Source organism: Globicephala melas, chromosome 2, assembly GCF_963455315.2.
Source record: "Globicephala melas chromosome 2, mGloMel1.2, whole genome shotgun sequence".
NCBI lineage: Eukaryota > Metazoa > Chordata > Mammalia > Artiodactyla > Delphinidae > Globicephala > Globicephala melas.
The window spans coordinates 80,888,495-80,910,098 of NC_083315.2; the positions used below are offsets into that span (position 1 = coordinate 80,888,495).

The window sequence follows — 21,604 nt, forward strand, 5'->3', positions numbered from 1 at the left end:
TGGAGAATTCTAAGCAATATAGGGATGGTAGCTTTAAGAAGCAGCCAAAAGCTGGGTACTCCCTCAACCTCTATTTTGGTGATAATTTAACTGTACTGTGATTGCCTGTTTCTTTGTCCCATCGCTAGACTCTAGGGTCCTTGAGAGCAGGAACCACATGCCTTGTTCTCCATTATATCTCCAGTGCTAAGGGGGAGACCTACCACCCCAAAGACTAGGAGTAAATGAGTGAATGAATGAGTGAATGCAGCCAATATTGGCACTCTAGCAACCTGCAGGAGAATCATCCTGTTTCCTGCTACATATCCCAGACCCAAAGAAAGGTACCTCCCACACACACCTGGATGTCCAATCTCAGTCCAATCTGAGAAGATGCTGATAATCCTTTCAAGGGAGCCGCCAGTGGAGGGCTGTGTGTAGCCTTTGTCAACCTTTCCTAAAAAGGAGGCAAAAGTCTAGCTCAGCTTCCCAGACTGTCCCCACTGGGTTCTTAGTCCCCAAGCCGAGAGCTAAACAATAACCCCAGAAGAGTCTCACTGTGCCCCTGATTGCTATGTGAACACATGCACACAGCTGGGCCTCGCCTATTGGGGCTGGAACAGGTGTAGATGGGATTCCCATCAAAGGCTCCTCTCCGGACCTGGGAAAGCAACTGCCCGAGGCGGACCGGGCCGAGCCGAGCCAAAGCGGAGCGGGGAGGGGCGGGGCGGGGCGCGGGCGAGCCTATAAAACAGGCCGGGTCAGGCCCCGGCAGAGGTGGAGTCATGGGGGACGCGTTCAGGGAGCGCACAGCTAGGCTGCTGACGGACTACCTGGAGTACTGCGCCAGCGAGCGCGGCACCCCCGTGCGGGCGCCGTCCACGCCCGAGGCCGCCGTGCGCCCGTGGCCGCCTGGAAACAGAAGACCAACCTGCACTTCTTGTCGCAGTACCGCGGCTTCCGCGGGAACCGCGTCGAGCTGGTGGCCTGGATGGCGCAGGAGCTAGTCGCCAACAACCGTGGCGGCCCCAGCTGGGGCCGCGTGGCAGCGCTCGTGACCTTCGCGGGGACGCTGCTGGAGAGGCCGCCGCGGGGGGCCCTTAGGCGGAAGAAGACGGAGAATGAAGACGTTAGCAGAGACTGCCGGTTCCTGGTGGCCTTGCTGTGTGCTCAGCTCTCCGGACGGCACCGCGCCTGACTGATGGCGAACGGCGGCTGGGTGAGCGCGGCGGGCGTGGGGACCCGGGGCGGGTGGGCAGCCCGGGACGCGCCCACGCGGCCGGCGCCCGGAGGGACCCTGCGGCGCCAGCCCCGTGGGGCGTTCGTTTCAGCAGGCCTGGGACATTCGTGGTGAAGTCCGGCTTTCTCCTCTACTGGCGGAGTCAGTCACCAAAACAGGCCTAGCTAGACGGCTCTCATACTAACCCATTCTGAAACAGCAGCGCACGACTTGGGTTTGCACACTTCGGCCTTGTCCTTGACCGCCCTCGGGGTTTTAGGGTGAGCTCATGTTAGGTCTGGATGCTTTGCTTAGGTAGAAATTCCCAAAGTGGCGAAGTCAGCAACGGCGTGGCCTGGGCCAGGTGGGTTCTTTCTCCAACACTTACTAGATGCACCTTTCTCCATAGACCCCCACGGCTCTGCAAGTCAGAGCACACCAGCCTAAAACGTTAGAATGAAAAGGCAGCCCCTTGTCCAGCCCCCCCATCCCTCAGGAAGAGCTGAGGCAGAGGTCTCTGGGGGGTGGGGGGGCGGTGGTTGCGCGGGCACCCCGTGGTGCTGACAACTCGAGGTTCCTTAACTGCCAATTCACTGCACCCAGCCCTCAATGGGGAGATAGCCAGGCGCCCTGGCGCGCAGCTGTAAGCCATTGATCTCTGTGGTCTAGGCTAGAGCGGGAGGCCCTTGCACTGCGGCTTCTAAACTGAGCTCATGATCAGCGAGAGTCTGGCCAGCCTTCAGTAAGAGGGGAGAATGCCTCCTGGGTTCTGAGCGAGACCCCTGCTTCTTTCTTCTCCTCCTTACTGGGATTGAATCAGCAACCGTGGTGACCCAGGTTATAGAAGAAACACAGCCAAACTATTAAAACCAACAATTAAAAAAAATCTAAGAATCTAGGGAAGACACTGCAGGAAACTTAGCCTCCTGTTTTGCAATTTCCTGGTAGACCTGTATTGATGAATTGGGTTCCATTTGTGGAGGAGAGGTAGTATTTGAATCAACCTTGACCTTGCATGAACAGTTTGAGGTGTTAGCATTAATTCCATTCTTTTGGGATGGGAAGGGATCGGGAGGCGGGGTCTTCAACTATTCAGACCTGTGAACTCTCAGAACGCCACCTGAGCCGTTTTTTCTTAACAAGGCATTTGGCCCCCAAGGGCACTCCGCAATAAAGATGAAATTGATAGGGGCGCATTGTTTTTGTTCTCATCTTTTGGCTAATCACCATTGAGTAAGGAACAATCTTTTAACATCAAGAAGCAGAAATTCCACAAATGAGTAAACTAGACATGCCCACACCTCTCTCAGCTGCAGTTAAAATGCCACAGGCTGGCTTTCATGTCCCGCCCCCCCCCCCCCCGGCCATTTTTCTGACTGGAACTGCTTGCTTTATTGTCTCAGGGGATACCTTTCAATTTAGCGATTTGTCAGTTTCCCAAAATGGCATCAGTTCCTTGCTCAGGAAAGAACATGATATAGTATTCTACCTTCCTCTCGGCTTTTGAAAGAAGTGAGTGAAAAGATGAGTATTCTTGCTCTAACTGACAAAGTTGTGTCCCCTACGACCTTCTACCCCCTATGTTAGCCTACTTCTTACAAATACTAACTCGAAGCTTCTTAATTACAAGTTACCTATTACTCAGGATTTCTTTTTTTTTTTTTTTTTTTGCGGTACGCGGGCCTCTCACTGTTGTGGCGTCTCCCGTTGCGGAGCATAGGCTCCGGACGCGCCGCCTCAGCGGCCATGGCTCACGGGCCCAGCCGCTCCGCGGCATGTGGGATCTTCCGGACCGGGGCACGAACCCGTGTCTCCTGCATCGGCAGGCGGACTCTCAACCACTGGGCCACCAGGGAAGCCCTAGGATTTCCTTTTTTTACATTTTAAATTCAGGAGTTGTCTTAGTGTTTAATTTAGAGCCCCTGGTGCATTTTATTGAGTACAGGTTTTGGTTATGAAGCAATCTAGTTCTCTTCTCCCTCCCCTTATGGGATGGATTTTGTCTCTCCTTCCAACGCTCATTGCCGCCATCTTGGGAAAGACAGCTGGTCTGGATTTTTCTCTCATACTCTACAGCAATGATCTTAATCTACTTCTGGTCAAAATTATCGTGAGATCTAAAATTCTTAACTCATTTCTACCTGCCGAACTGTGACCAGCCAAGCAAATTTGAGATGTGAAAGAACAAACCAGAGTAAACCACCTCCTGAGACATTTTTACCTGCATTCATATGAGTCCTACAGTGATTCAGCCAGCATTTTAACTCCTGACAAGTACTGAGAGATATTAGGACAAAGGCACAAATGGCTCTTCTTTAAATGGGAGACACGGGTCTAAAGGCTTATTGCTCCAAAGAATTACAGAAGAAACTGCTTTCCATTAAATAGGAAATACGGGGCTATTTGCTACCTTTGGATAAGAGTGGATATGTATCTCTCATTTATCCATGATTTCATGTGCTACTGCTGACTAATTTATCAAGGCACTGTGTCAGGGGTGTAAAATGATACTACAAGTCTTCCCAGTCACAGTTTAGTTTAACAAAGAATGTAATAGTAAATACTTTTTTAAGGAATTCTTTCTAAATCCTTTAAAATATAATTTCTGGGACTTTTAGGTTTTTAGAGTTAATATATTGAAATTTTATTTTTCTGACTTCAATAAATTATTAAATCTTTAAAGTTTTAATTTATGCATCTTTAAAAAAAAAACAGTTGGGGGCTTCCCTGGTGGCACAGTGATTGAGAGTCCGCCTGCCAATGCAGGGGACACGGGTTCGTGCCCCGGTCCGGGAAGATCCCACATGCCGCGGAGCGGCTGGGCCCGTGAGCCATGGCCGCTGAGCCTGCGCTTCCGGAGGCTGCGCGTCCGGAGCCTGTGCTCCGCAACGGGAGAGGCCACAACAGTGAGAGGCCCGAGTACCGCAAAAAAACAAACAAAAAAATTTGGTTCCGCTTGGGATTCAATAAGCCTTTATTCTTAGGAGTAACTTAATTGATGACAATTTCCTTTTTATTGTCTCTTTAAATACAACACATACAATTATTTTAAACATTTAATCAATACACAGGCACATAACAAGTCCTTCTCTTTCACCTTCCATTCTGTAGTCAGCCCATCGCTTGAAGTAGATGGAGAAAGAAAACTTTGCCCTGTACCTGAGCCCTATGAATTTCAAAGACAAAAAATAGCTTAACAGGAGAGAAACATACAAATCTTATTTGATGTTAATGTTTTTTACAGGGACTTCATAGAAAAGAAGTGAAAACTCAAAGAAGCAGTAAGACTTGGGGTTTACATACCATTTTAACAAAGGGTGATAAATTGTGGAGATATGACTAAACAAAGAAAAGGGGTTTGGGCTTCCACGGGTGGTATATTGTGGGACAGTGACTAGGACTATATGGGGGAAACTAATGGAAGATGAGGATTATTTTAGTAAAATTAATGTAGATTCATCTTGGCATTAACTCCCATCGCCAGTGATAAGAGTGTTCTCCCCTTCCTGGTACAAGAAGGCACCTTTCTCACAGGAAATTTATGCCCTGCTTTTAGGCAGCAGGGGGTCAGAGAGCCCTTCCTATATATATTATTTCTCAGTTGCCTTCAGCTAAAATAATCAGTATGCCAAAGTGGCATATTTGGGGGTAACATGTTCTGATCCCCTTCAGTGGTTAACAGTGAACACAGTTATTCTAGTGCCCGCTGGAATCTGCATTCGTCTGTCCTTCGGAGCCCACACAGACCCAGCCAAGCTTGCTAGCAGCCAGGGGCAAAGCACCCGTGAGGACAAGAAGCCAGCCCAGATCTGCTTCAGCAGCATCTTCATGGCCAAAGCTGTTGCCGATGCATTAGATCAAGACTTGGACCAAAAGGAATGGATAAAATGATTCAAGATGGAAGAGGTGATGTGACCATTACAAATGGTGCTACCATTCTGAAACAAACACAAGCATTACATCCAACAGCCAGAATGCCGCGAGAGCTAAGGCTCAAGAGAAAGAAGGAAATGACACCACATCAGTGGTCATCGTTGCTGGCTCTCTCTTTGATTCCTGTACCAGGTTTTTTCAGAAATGGATTCATCATTTCCAGATCACTTTAGAAGGATTTGGAAAGGGTACTGAAATCTTGACATGCCGTGACCTGTGGAAGCGAGTGACAGAGAAGTGTTGTTAAACAGTGCAGCCACTTCACTGAGCTCAGCAGTTGTCTCTCAGTATTCAAGTCTTTCTCTTAAGTGAGTGTAAATGCAGGGAGGAAAGTGATTGATCCAGCCACAGCTACTGTTGTAGATCTCAGAATAGTTAAGAAACCTGCTAATGCCCTCCAGGGTATAATGCTAAGTGAAATAAATCAGAAAGACAAATACTGTGTGATCTCTCTTACTGGTGGAATCTAAAAATAAGAACAAAAAAACAAGCTCATAAATAGAGCAGGTTGGTGGTTTCCAGAGGTGGGGGTAGAGGGGTGAGAGAAATGGGTGGGTAAACTATTCTTGTTTTTTTGCTTGTTTTTAGTTTAAATAAACTGTCTTTTTTTTTTTTTAAAGGAAACTTGGTGGGACAATTGATGATTTTGTGTTGGTGGAAGGGCTGGTTCTCACCCATAAGGTGACCAATTCTGACATATCCAAAGTTGAAAAGATTAAGATTGGGCTTAAAAACAGATCATGATAATCAAACAGTTGATTCTTAAGACATATGCTCTTAGTGATCTTGTATTAAATTTCCGGATCAAAATGAAGATTGTGGTAGTTAAGGACATTGAAAGAGAAAATATTGGAACCAAGCCAATTGCTCATACTGACCAACTTGACTGCTGACATGCTGGGTTTGGCTGAATGAGCTGAGGGGGTCAGTTTACATGGTTCTGGCACACTGCTCAAGATTACAGGCTGTATTATCCCAGGAAAAAGTTATAGCTGTTGTTCCTGGTTCTAACACATTGGTGATTGAAGAAGCCGGGCCCTCAGTTCATGATGCCCTATGTGTTATTCATTGTTTAGTAAAGCAGAGAGCTCTAATTGCAGGAGGTAGTGCTCCAGAGATAGAGTGGGCCCTGTGGTTAACCGGATATTCATGAACATTGAGTGGTATGAAATCCTACTGCGTTCATGCCTTTGCAGATGTTACTACGGAGCTCATTCCATCTACACTAGCTGAAACTGCTGGACTGAATCCCATGTCTACAGTCACAGAACTAAGAAAACCGGCATGCCAAGGAGAAAAACTATAGGCATTAATGTCCAAAAGGATGGTATTTCCAACGTTTTGGAGGAACTGGTTATTCAGCCTTTGTTGGTTTCAGTCAGTGTACTGACTAGCAACTGAAACTGTGTGGCCCTGCAATAAACCTTTCTCTGCTCCAAACTCTGATGTTTCAGTTTGTTTTTCACTGTATGTGGGGCATATGAACTTGCATTTGGTAACAGTATGAAGTAGGACTCACTTCTTATAAAAGAAGAGTTGGGGTGGGTGTTTCAGCACTGTTTATAGATGGTCCATTTTTTCCCAGCTAATTTGAATGTTTAGTTTGTTGACTTATCTTTTTCTCTACTAATAGCACTGTGTCTCAATTACTATATGTTTATGACATGTTTAAACATCTGGTGTTATAGTCTAATTTACCCCACCATTCTTCTTTCTCAAAAAGAAAAAAAAAATCCTTGGCCATTTCTGTGAATTGTTTAAGTTGAATTCTGAAAACCAGTTTATAAAGAATCCATTAAGACATTGCTTTAGGATTTTGAATAGAATGGGATTGGATTATAAATCAATTTGGAAAAAAGTAGTAACTTTACAATATTGTGTCTTCCCTTCTTATTTAGGTCTCTTATGGTTTTCTTCATACAGGTCCTGTGTTTTTGCCAGGAGTATTCCAACTCTTTGAGTTCTTTTGCCACTGGGAATAGAATCTGGAGAGGATGTTTTGCCTTCCCAAAGGGAGCCTGCCTTGAAGAGAAGAGCTCACAGGACAGAGGTCAGAGATTGGGGGTGGGATGGAGCATGGAGAAAAAGTTTTGATGACATGACTGAAATCTCACGGTTTGGCTGAGCCTAAAGCTTGTTGGGGCTCAATAAATTTCCGTTTCTTCTTAAACTGATTTTTTTTTTACTTTTATTTTATATTGGAGTATAGTTGATTAACAATGCTGTGTTAGTCTCAGGTGTACAGCAGAGTGATTGTTATATACATGTATCTACTCTTTTTCAAATTATTTTCCCATTTACATTGTTACATAATATTGAGCAGAGTTCCCTGTGCTATACAGTAGGTCCTTTTTGGGTATCTATTTTATATATAGCAGTGTATACATGTCAATCCCAAACTCCCTGATGATCCCTCTCCACCCCCCACCCTTCCCCTCTGGTGACCATTTGCTCTGTAAGTCTGTGAGTCTGTTTCTGTTTTGTAAATAAGTTCATTTGTATCATTTGTAAAAGATTTTTTATATAAGTGATATCATATGATATTTGTCTTTCCCTGTCTGACTTATTTCACTTAGTACAATAATCTCCAGGTCCATCCATGTTGCTGCAAATGGCATTATTTCATTCTTGTTAATGGCTGAGTAATATTCCATTGTTTATATGTACCATATCTTCTTTATCCATTCTGTCAATGGACATTTGGGTTGCCTCCATGTCTTGGCTATTGTAAACATTGCTGCAGTGAACACTGAGGTGCATGAATCCTTTCAAACCATGGTTTTCTCCAGATATATGCCCAGGAGTGGAATTCCTGGAGCATATGGTAGCTCTATTTTTAGTTATTTTAAGGAACCTCCGTACTATTCTCCTTAGTAGCTGTACCAATTTACATTCCTACCAATAATGTAGGAGGGTTCCCTTTTCTCCACACCCCCTCCAGCATTTATTGTTTGTAGACTTTTTGATGATGGCCATTCTGACTGGTGTGAGGTGATATCTCATTGTAGTTTTGATTTGCATTTCTCTAATAATTAGCAATGTTGAGCATCCTTTCATGTGCCTGTTAGCCATCTGTATGTCTTCTTCGGAGAAATATCTATTTAGGTCTTCTACTCATTTTTTGATTGGGTTGTTTGTCTTTTTGATATTGAGCTGCATGAGCTGTTTGTAAATTCTGGAGACCAGTCCCTTGTCGGTCACATCACTTGCTAATATTTTCTCCCATTCTGTGGGATGTCTTTTCATTTTGTTTATGGTTTACTTTGATGTGCAAAAGCTTTTGAGTTTAATTAGGTTCCATTTGTTTATTTTTGTTTTTATTTCCATAACTCTGGGAGACGGATCAAAAAAGATGTTGCTGCGATTTGTGTCAAAGTGTTCTGCCTATGTTTTCCTTTAAGAGTTTTATAGTGCCTGGTCTTCAGTTTAGGTCTTTAATCCATTTTGAGTTTATTTTTGTGTATGGTGTTAAAGAGTGTTCTAATTTCTTTTTTTTTTTTTTTTACATGTAGCTGTCCAGTTTTCCCAGCACCATTTATTGAAGAGACTGTATTTCCCTCATTGTAGTCTTGCCTCCTGTGTCATAGATTAATTGACATAGCTGCATGTGTTTATTTCTGGGCTTTCTATCCTGTTCCATTGAACTATATTTCTATTTCTGTGCTAGTACCATAATGTTTTGATGACTATACCTTTGCAGTAGAGTCTGAAGTCAGAGCGCCTAATTGCTCCAGCTCCATTTTTGCTTCTCAGGATTGCTTTGGCTATTCAGGGTCTTTTGTGTCTCCATACAAATTTTAAGATTTTTTTCTTCTAGTTCTGTGAAAAATGCCATTGGTAATTTGATAGGGATTGCATTGAATCTGTAGAGTGCCCTGGGTAGTATAGTCATTGTGACAATATTGATTCTTTCAATCCAAGAACATGGTATATCTTTCCATCTGTTTGTGTCATCTTCAATTTCTTTCATCAGCATCTTATAGTTTTCAGAGTACAGGTCTTTTGTCTCCTTAGGTAGTTTTATTCCTAGCTATTTTATTCTTTTTGATGTGATGGTAAATGGGAGTGTTTCTTTAATTTCTTTTTCTGATCTTTCATTGTTAGTGAATAGAAGTGCAACAGATTTCTTTCCTTTTTTTTTAAACATCTTTATTGGAGTATAATTGCTTTACAATGGTGTGTTAGTTTCTGCTTTATAACAAAGTGAATCAGTTATACATATACATATGTCCCCATATCTCTTCCCTCTTGCATCTCCCTCCCTCCCACCCTCCCTATCCCACCCCTCTAGGTGGTCACAAAGCACCGAGCTGATCTCCCTGGGCTATCATCAGTGTCTTATAATTTTCTGCATACAGGTCTTCTGTCTCCTTAGGTAGGTTCATTCCTAGATATTTTATTCTTTTTGTTGCAGTGGTAAATGGGAGTGTTTTCTTGATTTCACTTTCAGATTTTTCATCACTAGTGTATAAGAATGCTGGAGATTTCTGTGCATTAATTTTGTATCCTGCTACTTTACCAAATTCATTGATTAGCTCTAGTAGTTTTCTGGTAGCATCTTTAGGATTCTCTATGTATAGAATCATGTCATCTGCAAACAGTGACAGCTTTACTTCTTCTTTTCAGATTTGGATTCCTTTTATTTCCTTTTCTTCTCTGATTCCTGTGGCTAAAACTTCCAAAACTATGTTGAATAAGAGGGTTGAGAGTGGGCAAACTTGTCTTGGTCCTGATCTTACTGGAAATGCTTTCAGTTTTTCACCACTGAGGACAATGTTGGCTGTGGGTTTGTCATATATGGCCTTTATTATGTTGAGGAAAGTTCCCTCTATACCTACTTTTTGCAGGGTTTTTATCATAAATGGGTGTTGAATTTTGTCGAAAGCTTTCTCTGTACCTATTGAGATGACCATATGGTTTTTCTCCTTCAGTTTGTTAATATGGTGTATCACATTGATTGATTTGCTTATATTGAAGAATCCTTGCATTCCTGGAATAAACCCCACTTGATCGTGGTGTATGATCCTTTTAATGTGCCTATGGATTCTGTTTGCTAGTATTTTGTTGAGGATTTTTGCATCTATGTTCATCAGTTATATTAGCCTGTAGTTTTCTTTCTTTGTGACATCCTTGTGTGGTTTTGGTATCAGGGTGATGGGGGCCTCATAGAATGAGTTTGGGAGTGTTCCTCCCTCTGCTATATCTTGGAAGAGTTTGAGAAGGATAGGTGTTAGCTCTTCTCTAAATGTTTGATAGAATTCGCCTGTGAAGCCATCTGGTCCTGGGCTTTTGTTTGTTGGAAGAATTTTAATCACTTTTTCAATTTCAGAGCTCGTGATTGGTCTGTTAATTTTTTCCTATTTCTTCCTGATTCAGTCTCAGCAGGTTGTGCATTTCTAAGAATTTGTGCATTTCTTCCAGTTGTCCAGTTAATTGGCATAGAGTCGCTTGTAGTAATCTCTCATGATCTTTTGTATTTCTGCAGTGTCAGTTGTTACTTCTCCTTTTTCATTTCTAATTCTGTTGATTTGAGTCTCCTCCCTATTTTCTTCATGAGTTTGGCTAATGGTTATCAATTTTGTTTATCTTCTCAAAGAACCAGCTTTTAGTTTTACTGAATTTTGCTATTGTTTCCTTCATTTCTTTTTCATTTATTTCTGATCTGATCTTTATGATTTCTTTCCTTCTGCTAAATTTGTTTGGTTTTTTTTTGTTCTTCTTTCTCTAATTGCTTTAGGTGCAAGGATAGGTTGTTTATTCGAGGTGTTTCTTGTTTCTTAAGGTAGGATTGTATTGCTATAAACTTCCGTCTTAGAACTGCTTTTGCTGCATCCCATATGTTTTGGGTCGTCGTGTCTCCATTGTCATTTGTTTGTAGGTATTTTTTAATTTCCTATTTGATTTCTTCAGTGATCACTTCGTTATTAAGTAGTGTATTGTTTAGTCTCCATTAGTTTGTATGTTTTACAGATCTTTTCCTGTAATTGATACCTAGTCTCATAGCATTATGGTCGGAAAAGACACTTGATACGATTTCAGTTTTCTTAAATATACCAAGGCTAGATTTGTGACCCAAGATATGATCTATCCTGGAGAATGTTCCATGAGCACTTGAGAAAAATGTGTATTCTGTTGTTTTTGTATGGAATGTCCTATAAATATCAATTAAGTCCATATTGTTTAATGTATCATTTGCAGCTTGTGTTTCTTTATTTTCATTTTGGATGATCTGTCCATTGGTGAAAGTGGGGTGTTAAAGTCCCCTACTATATTGTGTTGCTGTCGATTTACCCTTTTATGGCTGTTAGTATTTGCCTTACGTATTGAAGTGTTCCTATGTTGGGTGCATAAATATTTACAATTGTTATACTTTCTTCTTGGATCGATCCCTTGATTATGTGATGTCCTTCTTTGTCTCTTGTAATACTCTTTATTTTAAAGTCTGTTTTGTCTGATATGAGAATTGCTACTCCAGCTTTCTTCTGATTTCCATTTGCATGGAATATCTTTTTCCATCCCCTCACATTCAGTCTGTATGTGTCCCTAGGTCTGAAGTGGGTCTCTTGTAGACAGCATGTATACGGGTCTTGTTTTTTGTTTTTTTAACATCTTTATTGGAGTATAATTGCTTTACAATGGTGTGTTAGTTTCTGCTTTATAACAAAGTGAATCAATTATACATAAACATATGTTCCCATATCTCTTCACTCTTGCGTCTCCCTCCCTCCCACCTTCCCTATCCCACCCCTCTAGATGGTCACAAAGCACCGAGCTGGTCTCCCTGTGCTATGTGGCTGCTTCCCACTAGCTATCTATTTTACGTTTGGTAGTGTATATATGTCCATGCCACTCTCTCACTTTGTCACAGCTTACCCTTCCCCCTCCCCATATCCTCAACTCCATGCTCTAGTAGGTCTGTGTCTTTATTCCTGTCTTACCCCTAGGTTCTTCATGACATTTTCTTTTTTCTTAGATTCCATATATATATATGTATTAGCATACGGTATTGGTCTTTCTCTTTCTGACTTACTTCACTCTGTATGACAGACTATGTCCATCCACATCATTACAAATAGCTCAATTTCGTTTCTTTTTATGGCTGAGTAATATTCCATTGTATATATATGTGCCACATCTTCTTTATCCATTCATCTGCTGATGGGCACTTAGGTTGTTTTCATCTCCGGGCTATTGTAAATAGATCTGCAATGAACATTTTGGTACATGACTCTTTGAATTATGGTTTTCTCAGGATATATGCCCAGTGGTGGGATTGCTGGGTCATATGGTAGTTCTATTTGTAGTTTTTTAAGGAACCTCCATACTGTTCTCCATAGTGGGTCTTCCAATTCACATTCCCACTGGCAGTGCAAGAGTGTTCCCTTTTCTCCACACCCTCTTCAGCATTTATTGTTTCTAGATTTTTTGATGATGGCCATTCTGACCGGTGTGAGGTGATATCTCATTGTAGTTTTGATTTGCATTTCCCTAATTATTAATGCTGTTGAGCATTCTTTCATGTGTTTGTTGGCAATCTGTGTATCTTCTTTGGAGAAATGTGTATTTAGGTTTTCTGCCCATTTTTGGATTGGGTTTTTTTGTTGTTGTTGTTATTGAGCTGCATGAGCGGCTCGTAAAATTTGGAGATTAATCCTTTGTCAGTTGCTTCATTTGCAAATATTTTCTCCCATTCTGAGGGTTGTCTTTGGGTCTTGTTTATGGTTTCCTTTGCTGTGCAAAAGCTTTGAAGGTTCATTAGGTTCCATTTGTTTATTTTTGTTTTTATTTCCATTTCTCTAGCAGGTGAGTCAAAAGGGATCTTGCTGTGATTTATGTCATAGAGTGTTCTGCCTATGTTTTCCTCTAAGAATTTTATAGTGTCTGGCCTTACATTTAGGTCTTTAATCCATTTTGAGCTTATTTTTGTGTATGGTGTTAGGGATTGATCTAATCTCATACTTTTACATGTACCTGTCCAGTTTTCACAGCACCACTTATTGAAGAGGCTGTCATTTCTCCACTGTACATTCCTGCCTCCTTTATCAAAGATAAGGTGACCATATGTGTGTGGGTTTATCTCTGGGCTTTGTATTCTGTTCCATTGATCTATATTTCTGTTTTTGTGCCAGTACCATACTGTCTTGATTACTGTAGCTTTGTAGTATAGTCTGAAGTCAGGGAGCCTGATTCCTCCAGCTCCGTTTTTCGTTGTCAAGATTGCTTTGTGTTTCCATACAAATTGTGAAAAAAATTTTTCTAGTTCTGTGAAAAATGCCAGTGGTAGTTTGATAAGGATTGCATTGAATCTGTAGATTGCTTTGGGTACTAGAGTCATTTTCACAATGTTGATTCTTCCAATCCAAGAACATGGTATATCTCTCCATCTATTTGCATCATCTTTAATTTCTTTCATAAGTGTCTTATAATTTTCTGCATACAGGTCTTTTGTCTCCTTAGGTAGGTTTACTCCTAGATATTTTATTCTTTTGTTGCAGTGGTAAATGGGAGTGTTTTCTTGATTTCACCTTCAGATTTTTCATCACTACTGTATAAGAATGCCGGAGATTTCTGTGCATTAATTTTGTATCCTGCTACTTTACTAAATTCATTGATTAGCTCTAGTAGTTTTCTGGTAGCATCTTAAGGATTCTCTATGTATAGTATCATGTCATCTGCAAACAGTGACAGTTTTACTTCTTCTTTTCAGATTTGGATTCCTTTTATTTCCTTTTCCTCTCTGATTTCTGTGGCTAAACCCTCCAAAACTATGTTGAATAAGAGTGGTGAGAGTGGGCAACCTTGTCTTGTTCCTGATCTTAGTGGAAATGGTTTCCGTTTTTCACCATCGAGGACGATGTTGGCTGTGGGTTTGTCATATATGGCCTTTATTATGTTGAGGAAAGTTCCCTCTATGCCTACTTTCTGCAGGGTTTTTATCATAAATGGGTGTTGAATTTTGTCAAAGTCTTTCTCTGCATCTATTGAGATGACCATATGGTTTTTCTCCTTCAGTTTGTTAATATGGTGTATCACATTGATTGATTTGCGTATATTGAAGAATCCTTGCATTCCTGGAATAAACCCCATTTGATCATGGTGTATGATCCTTTTAATGTGCTGTTGGATTCTGTTTGCGAGTTTTGTTTTGTTTTGTTTTTTGCGGAACGCGGGCCTCTCACTGTTGTGGCCTCTCCCATTGAGGAGCACAGGCTCCGGTCGTGCAGGCTCAGTAGCCGTGGCTCGTGGGCCCAGCTGCTCCACAGCATGTGGGATCTTCCCCGACCGGGGCACGATCCCGTGTCCCGTGCGTCAGTAGGCGAACTCTAAGCCACTGGGCCGCCAGGGAAGCCCCCTGTTTGCTAGTATTTTGTTGAGGATTTTTTAATCTATGTTCATCAGTGATATTGGCCTGTAGTTTTCTTTCTTTGTGACATCCTTGTGTGGTTTTGGTATCAGGGTGATGGTGGCCTCGTAGAATGAGTTTGGGAGTGTTCCTCCCTCTGCTATATTTTGGAAGAGTTTGAGAAGGATAGGTGTTAGCTCTTCTCTAAATGTTTGATAGAATTCGCCTGTGAATCCATCTGGTCCTGGGCTTTTGTTTGTTGGAAGAATTTTAATCACATTTTCAATTTCAGAGCTCGTGATTGGTCTGTTCATATTTTCTATTTCTTCCTGATTCAGTCTTGGCAGGTTGTGCATTTCTAAGAATTTGTCCGTTTCTTCCAGGTTGTTCATTTTATTGGCATAGTGTTGCTTGTAGTAATCTCTCATGATCTTTTGTATTTCTGCAGTGTCAGTTGTTACTTCTCCTTTTTCATTTCTAATTCTGTTGATTTGAGTCTCCTCCCTTTTTTTCTTCATGAATTTGGCTAACGGTTTATCAATTTTGTTTATCTTCTCAAAGAACCAGCTTTTCATTTTACTGAATTTTGCTATCATTTCCTTCATTTCTTTTTCATTTATTTCTGATCTGATCTTTATGATTTCTTTCCTTCTGCTAAATTTGTTTTTTTGTTGTTGTTGTTGTTCTTCTTTCTCTAATTGCTTTAGGTGCAAGGTTAGGTTGTTTATTCGAGATGTTTCCTGTTTCTTAAGGTAGGATTATATTGCTATAAACTTCTCTCTTAGAACTGCTTTTGCTGCATCCCATAGGTTTTGGGTCATCGTATCTCCATTGTCATTTGTTTGTAGGTATTTTTTTTATTTCCTCTTTGATTTCTTCAGTGATCACTTCGTTATTAAGTAGTGTATTGTTTAGCCTCCATGTATTTGTAATTTTTACAGATCTTATCTTGTAATTGATATCTAGTCTTATAGTGTTATGGTCAGAAAAGATACTTGATACAATTTCAGGTTTCTTAAATTTACCAAGGCTTGCTTTGTGACCCTAGATATGATCTATCCTGGACAATGTTCCATGAGCACTTGAGAAAAATGTGTATTCTGTTGTTTCTGGATGGAATGTCCTATGAATATCAATTAAGTCCATATTGTTTAATGTATCATTTAAAGTTTGTGTTTCCTTATTTATTTCATTTTGGATGATCTGTCCATTGGTGAAAGTGGGGTGTTAAAGTCCCCTACTATGAATGTGTTACTTTTGATTTCCCTTTTTATGGCTGTTAGTATGTGCCTTATGTATTGAGGTGCTCCTATGTTGGGTGCATAAATATTTACAATTGTTATATCTTCTTCTTGGATCAATCCCTTGATTATTATGTAGTGTCCTTCTTTGTCTCTTCTCATAGTCTTTATTTTAAAGTCTATTTTGTCTGATATGAGAATTGCTACTCCAGCTTTCTTTTGCTTTCCATTTGCATGGAATATCTTTTTCCATCCCCTCACATTCAGTCTGTATGTGGTCCTAGGTCTGAAGTGGGTCTCTTGTAGACAGCATATATATGGGTCTTCTTTTTGTATGCATTCAACCAGTCTGTGTCTTTTGGTGGAAGCATTTAATCCATTTACATTTAAGGTAATTATTGATATGTATGTTCCTATTTCCATTTTCTTAATTGTTTTGGGTTTGTTATTTTAGGTCTTTTCTTTCTCTTGTGTTTCTTGCCTAGAGAAGATCCTTTAGCATTTGTTGTAAAGCTGGTTTGGTGGTGCTGAACTCTCTCAGCTTTTGCTTGTCTGTAAAGGTTTTAATTTCTCCATCAAATCTGAATGAGATCCTTGCTGGGTAGAGTAATCTTGGCTGCAGGTTTTTCTCCTTCATCACTTTAAATATATCCTGCCACTCCCTTCTGGCTTGCAGAGTTTCTGCTGAAAGATCAGTTGTTAACCTTATGGGGATTCCCTTGTGTGTTATTTGTTGTTTTTCCCTTGCTGCTTTTAATATGTTTTCTTTGTATTTAATTTTTGACAGTTTGATTAATATGTGTCTTGGCGTGTTTCTCCTTGGATTTATTCTGTATGGGACTCTGTGCTTCCTGGACTTGATTAACTATTTCCTTTCCCATATTAGGGAAATTTTCAACTATAATCTCTTCAAATATTTTCTCAGTCCCTTTCTTTTTCCCTTCTTCTTCTGGAACCCCTATAATTCGAATGTTGGTGTATTTAATGTTGTCCCAGAGGTCTCTGAGTCTGTCCTGGGTTCTTTTCAGTCTTTTTTCTTTATATTGCTCTGTTTTAGTTATTTCCACTATTCTATCTTCTCCGTTCTTCTGCCTCCGTTATTCTGCTATTGATCCCTTCTTGAGTATTTTTAATTTCATTTATTGTGTTGTTCATTGTTGCTTGTTTCATCTTTAGTTCTTCTAGGTCCTTGTTAACTGTTTCTTGCATTTTCTCTATTCTATTTCCAAGATTTTGCTTCATCTTTACTATCATTCTGAATTCTTTTTCAGGTAGACTGCCTATTTCCTCTTCATTTGTTAGGTCTGGTGGGTTTTTATCTTGCTCCTTCATCTGCTGTGTGTTTTTTTGTCTTCTTATTTTGCTTATCTTACTGTGTTTGGGGTCTCCTTTTTGCAGGCTGCAGGTTCATAGTTCCCGTTGTTTTTGGTGTCTGTCCCCAGTGGCTAAAGTTGGTTCAGTGGGTTGTGTAGGCTTCCTGGTGGAGGGGACTAGTGCCTGTGTTCTGGTGGATGAGGCTGGATCTTGTCTTTCTGGTGGGCAGGTCCACGTTTGGTGGTGTGTTTTGGGGTGTCTGGGGACTTATTATGATTTTAGGCAGCCTCTCTGCTAATGGGTGGGGTTGTGTTCCTGTCTTCCTAGTTGATTGGCATAGGGTGTCCAGCACTGTAGCTTGCTGGTCAATGAGTGAAGCTGGGTGTTGGTGTTGAGATGGAGATCTCTGGGAGATTTTCGCCGTTTGATATTACGTGGAGCTGGGAGGTCTCTTGTGGACCAGTGTCCTGAAGTTGTCTCTCCCACCTCACAGGCACAGCACTGACTCGTGGCTGCAGCAGCACCAAGAGCCTTTCATCCACACGGCTCAGAATAAAAGAGAGAAAAAGTAGGAAGGGAGGAAGGATAAAATAAAATAAAATAAAGTAAGGTAAAATAAAGTTATTAAAATAAATAAATAATTAAGAAAAAAAATTTTTTTAAAGTAAAAACAAAAAATGGACGGATAGAACCCTAGGACAAATGGTGAAAGCAAAGCTATACAGACAAAATCTCACACAGAAGCATACACATACACACTCAAAAAGAGAGGAAAAGGGGAGAAAATAATCTGTCTTGCTCCCAAAGTCCACCTCCTCAATTTGGGATGATTCGTTGTCTATTCAGGTATTCCACAGATGCAGGGTACATCAAGTTGATTTTGGAGATTTAATCTGCTGCTCCTGAGGCTGCAGGGAGAGATTTCCCTGTCTCTTCTTTGTTCGCACAGCTTCCTCGGCTTAGCTTTGGATTTGACCCCGTCTCCGTGTGTAGGTCGCTGGAGGGCGTCTGTTCTTCGCTCATACAGGACGGAGTTAAAGGCGTCACTCATTGGGGGCTCTGGCTCACTCAGCCCGGGGGGAGGGAGGGGTACGGCGTGCTGGGCGAGCCTTTGACAGCGGTGGCCAGCGTGACTTTGCACCACCCTGAGTCGTGCCGTGCGTTCTCCTGGGGAAGTTGGGCTGCACAGCCTCCCCGGAAGGGAGGTGTGGAGAGTGAACTGTGCTTGCACACAGGCTTCTTGGTGGCGGTAGCAGCAGCCTTAGTGTCTCATGCCCGTCTCTGGGGTGCGTGCTGTTAGCCATGGCTTGCGCCCATCTCTGGAGCTCCTTTTAGCAGCGCTCTTAATCCCCTTTTCTCGCGCATCAGGAAACAAAGAGGGAAGAAAAAGTCTCTTGCCCCTTCGGCAGGTCCAGACTTTTTTCCGGACTCCCTCCCAGCTAGCCGAGGTGCAGTAACCCTTTCAGGCTGTGTTCTCTCACCAGCCTCAGCTCCCAGCTCCACCCTCCCCGGCGGGTGAGCAGACTAGCCTCTCGGGCTGGTGAGTGCTGGTTGGCACCAATCCTCTGTGCCAGAATCTCTCCGCTTTGCCGTCCGCACCCCTGTTGCTGCGCTCTCCTCCGCGGCTCCAAAGCTCCCCTGCTCCACCACCCGCAGTCTCCGCCCGCGAAGGGGCTTCTAATGTGTGGAAACCTTTCCTCCTTCATGGCTCCCTCCCACTGGTGCAGGTCCTGTTCCTATTCTTTTGTCTCTGTTGATTCTTTTTTCTTTTGCCCTACCCAGGTACGTGGGGAGTTTCTTGCCTTTTGGGAGGTCTGAGGTCTTCTGCCAGCGTTCAGTAGGTGTTCTGTAGGAGTTGTTCCACGTATAGATGTATTTCTCATGTATCTCTGGGGAGGAAGGTGATCTCCACGTCTTACTCTTCCGTCATCTTCTCTCAAAACCCTGGATAATATATGTTGACCTATAACTATATCTACTTGTTTTCAACTGGTACTCATTTAAGTCCAAACACACCTGAGAGATGTACATTTTTTTTTACTCCCCTCCACCACATTTTTTGTTTTTGATGTCGTATTTTACACCATGTTTATCCCTTAACTGTTTACTGTAGTTATAATTGCTTTTACATTTTTTTTGTCTTTTAGTCTTCAGGCTGGCTTCTTTAAGTGGTTGATCCTCAGTCCTTGCTCTATATTTGCCTTTCCTATTGGTATTTTCCCTTTCCTCTGGATTCTTCTTTTCATGTAGAGAGGGCCCTTGAACACTTCTTTAACAGTAGATTTAGTATTGATAAACTCCTTTAGTTTTTCCTCGTTTGTGAAGTTCTTTATCTCTCCTATTCTAAATGATAATTTTGCTGGGTAGAGTATCGTAGGTTGCAGATTTTTCCCTTTCTGCACTTGAATATATCATGCCCCTCCCTTCTGGACTGCAGTGTTTCTGCAGATAAGTCAACTGATAGCCTTCTAGCAGGGGTGGTTCTCTTCTGTATGACTCTTTGTTTTTCTCTTGCTGACTTTAGAATTCTCTTTTTAGCTTTAACTTTTGCCATTTTAATTATGATATACCTTGGTGTGGGTCTGTTTGGATTCATCTTGTTTGGGACCCTCTGTGCTTCCTGTACCTGATATCTATTTCCTTCTTGAGGTTTGGGAAGTTTTCAGCCATAATTTCCTCAAATACATTTTCAATCCCTTCTGTCTCTCTCCTCCTTTTGGGACCCCTATAATGCACGTGTTCGTATGCTTAATGTTTCCCAGAGATCTCTTAAATTGTTTTCATTTTTTTTAATTTTCTTTTTGTTGTTCTGATTGGGTGATTTCCATTATTCTGTCTTCCAGATAATTTATGCATACTTCTGTATCACTTAGTCTGCTATTCATTCCTTCTAGTGTGTTTTTTATTCCAGCTATTGAATTCTTCACTTCTGATTGGGTCTTTTTTATATTTTCCAGTTCCTTGTTAAATTTTTCACTGTGTACATCTATTCTTCTGTCTAATTCAGTTAACATTTTTATTACCAATGCTTTGAATTCTTTATCTGGTAAATTACTTATTTCTGTTTCATTGTTTTTTTCAAGGGTTTTCTCTTGCTCTTTCAATTGAGAGCAATTCCTCTGCCTTTCCATTTTGCTTAACTTTCTCTGCCTCTATGAATTTAGGTGAAACAGTTACCTATTGCATCTTGAAGGGGTGTTATTAAGTGGGAGTGTCCCTGTACAGACTGTGTGTGCCCAATGCCTTTGATGGGAGAGCTGGATTAGACATGGATGCATGCTCCCTCTTTCCTCAGGGTGTGCTGGCAGCTATCACCTTGGTAGGGGGTGGGGCTGGAGATGAAGGGCCTGGAGCTGGAGCTTCGTATAAGGCAGGACTTCCCCTCTGCTCAGTGGCTGTCACCACCCTCTCATGGGCAGGGTCTGATCCCAAGGTGCTGGAGCAGAAGCCCTGAGGGTTGGGCTGACCTGGTTGTGTTCCCTTTAAGTGTGTGTTGTCCCTTCTTCCCAGATGGGGACAGTTGCCCCAGAGCAAGGGAGTGATGAAGCAAATGGGGCCCATGTGGAGCCACACCGCAGGGCAGGAGGGGCCCACATGGACTCTGAGCATGTATTGGGGAGTAAGCTGTGGAGTAGCAGCACCGTCAGAATCTGGGCTGCTTCCGGTATGCCGCTTGAGTAAGCACCAACAGTGGCCACCGCTGCCCTACCCAGGCTCCACCCCAGGACCAGGTCACCTCTATATCCCACAGTCAAGTCTTCTCCCTGGTGATGGCCACCCGAGATCCAGTGCTGCACCGTGACATGGAATGAATGGCGGGCTGACCATTCACTTGGTTCAGGTTGGGGTGCACACCACCATGGTTTCAGGAAACCCAGCAGCTGCTGGAGAAGATCTCTCTCTGCCCTGCCTCAGGGGCAAGCCAGCACATGTGTGCTCCCCTCAAGTGGAGTCCAGGCTTCCCATAGGCCTTCTATTAGTCCCAGCAGTCCTCCAACCAGCAAAGGAGGCTGTTCTCTTCCTTCTGGTGTAGGACCCCAGGACTGGGATGCTCAATCTGTGGCTCTCACCACTCACTCCCTAGGGTGGGTGTCCACCCATGTAATCTCCCTTTTCCTCTGAGTTCCCTCCCAGGGGCATAGGTCCCTACCCAATTTCTCTTCTTCCCTTCCTACCTGATTACACGTGTATCTTTCTTAACGTCCTTGGTTGTATAGGAGTCCTCCTACCAGTTTCCAGTTAGTTGTTAGTGAGAATTGTTACACATGTAGATGTATTTTTGATGTGTTCATGGGGGAAGGTGAGCTCCACATCCTCTTACTCCACACCGTGATTGATCCCCTGCACATATAATTGATTGTATGTATTTTGCAATGTGTCAGTTATCTAACACTCACCTGATTAGTGTGCTCAGCCTTCATGGATTAAGGCCTATGTCCATGATTATTATTTACAACATCTAAAACTTAGAGTAAACAGTTGTATTAGTCCGCATGGGCTACCATAACAAAATGCCATAGACTAGATGTCTTAACAGAAATTGATTTCTCACAATTCTGGAGGCTGTAAATCCAA

The 21,604-nt window shown here is 42.1% G+C and overlaps 1 protein-coding gene and 1 pseudogene across 1 annotated transcript in view; both read left to right on the forward strand.

Annotated features, from left to right (window-relative positions):
• The first annotated feature begins 764 nt into the window (after positions 1-764).
• BCL2L10 (BCL2 like 10) overlaps positions 765-21,604 on the forward strand; it is a 46,866-nt gene continuing 26,026 nt past the window's right edge. The window contains 3 exon segments of the mRNA XM_030878708.2: positions 765-876; positions 879-1,198; positions 7,055-7,181. Coding sequence (XP_030734568.1) covers positions 765-876; positions 879-1,177 — 411 coding nt within the window. The 3' untranslated portion in view covers positions 1,178-1,198; positions 7,055-7,181.
• On the forward strand, positions 4,970-6,638 carry LOC115864859 (T-complex protein 1 subunit delta pseudogene; annotated as a pseudogene).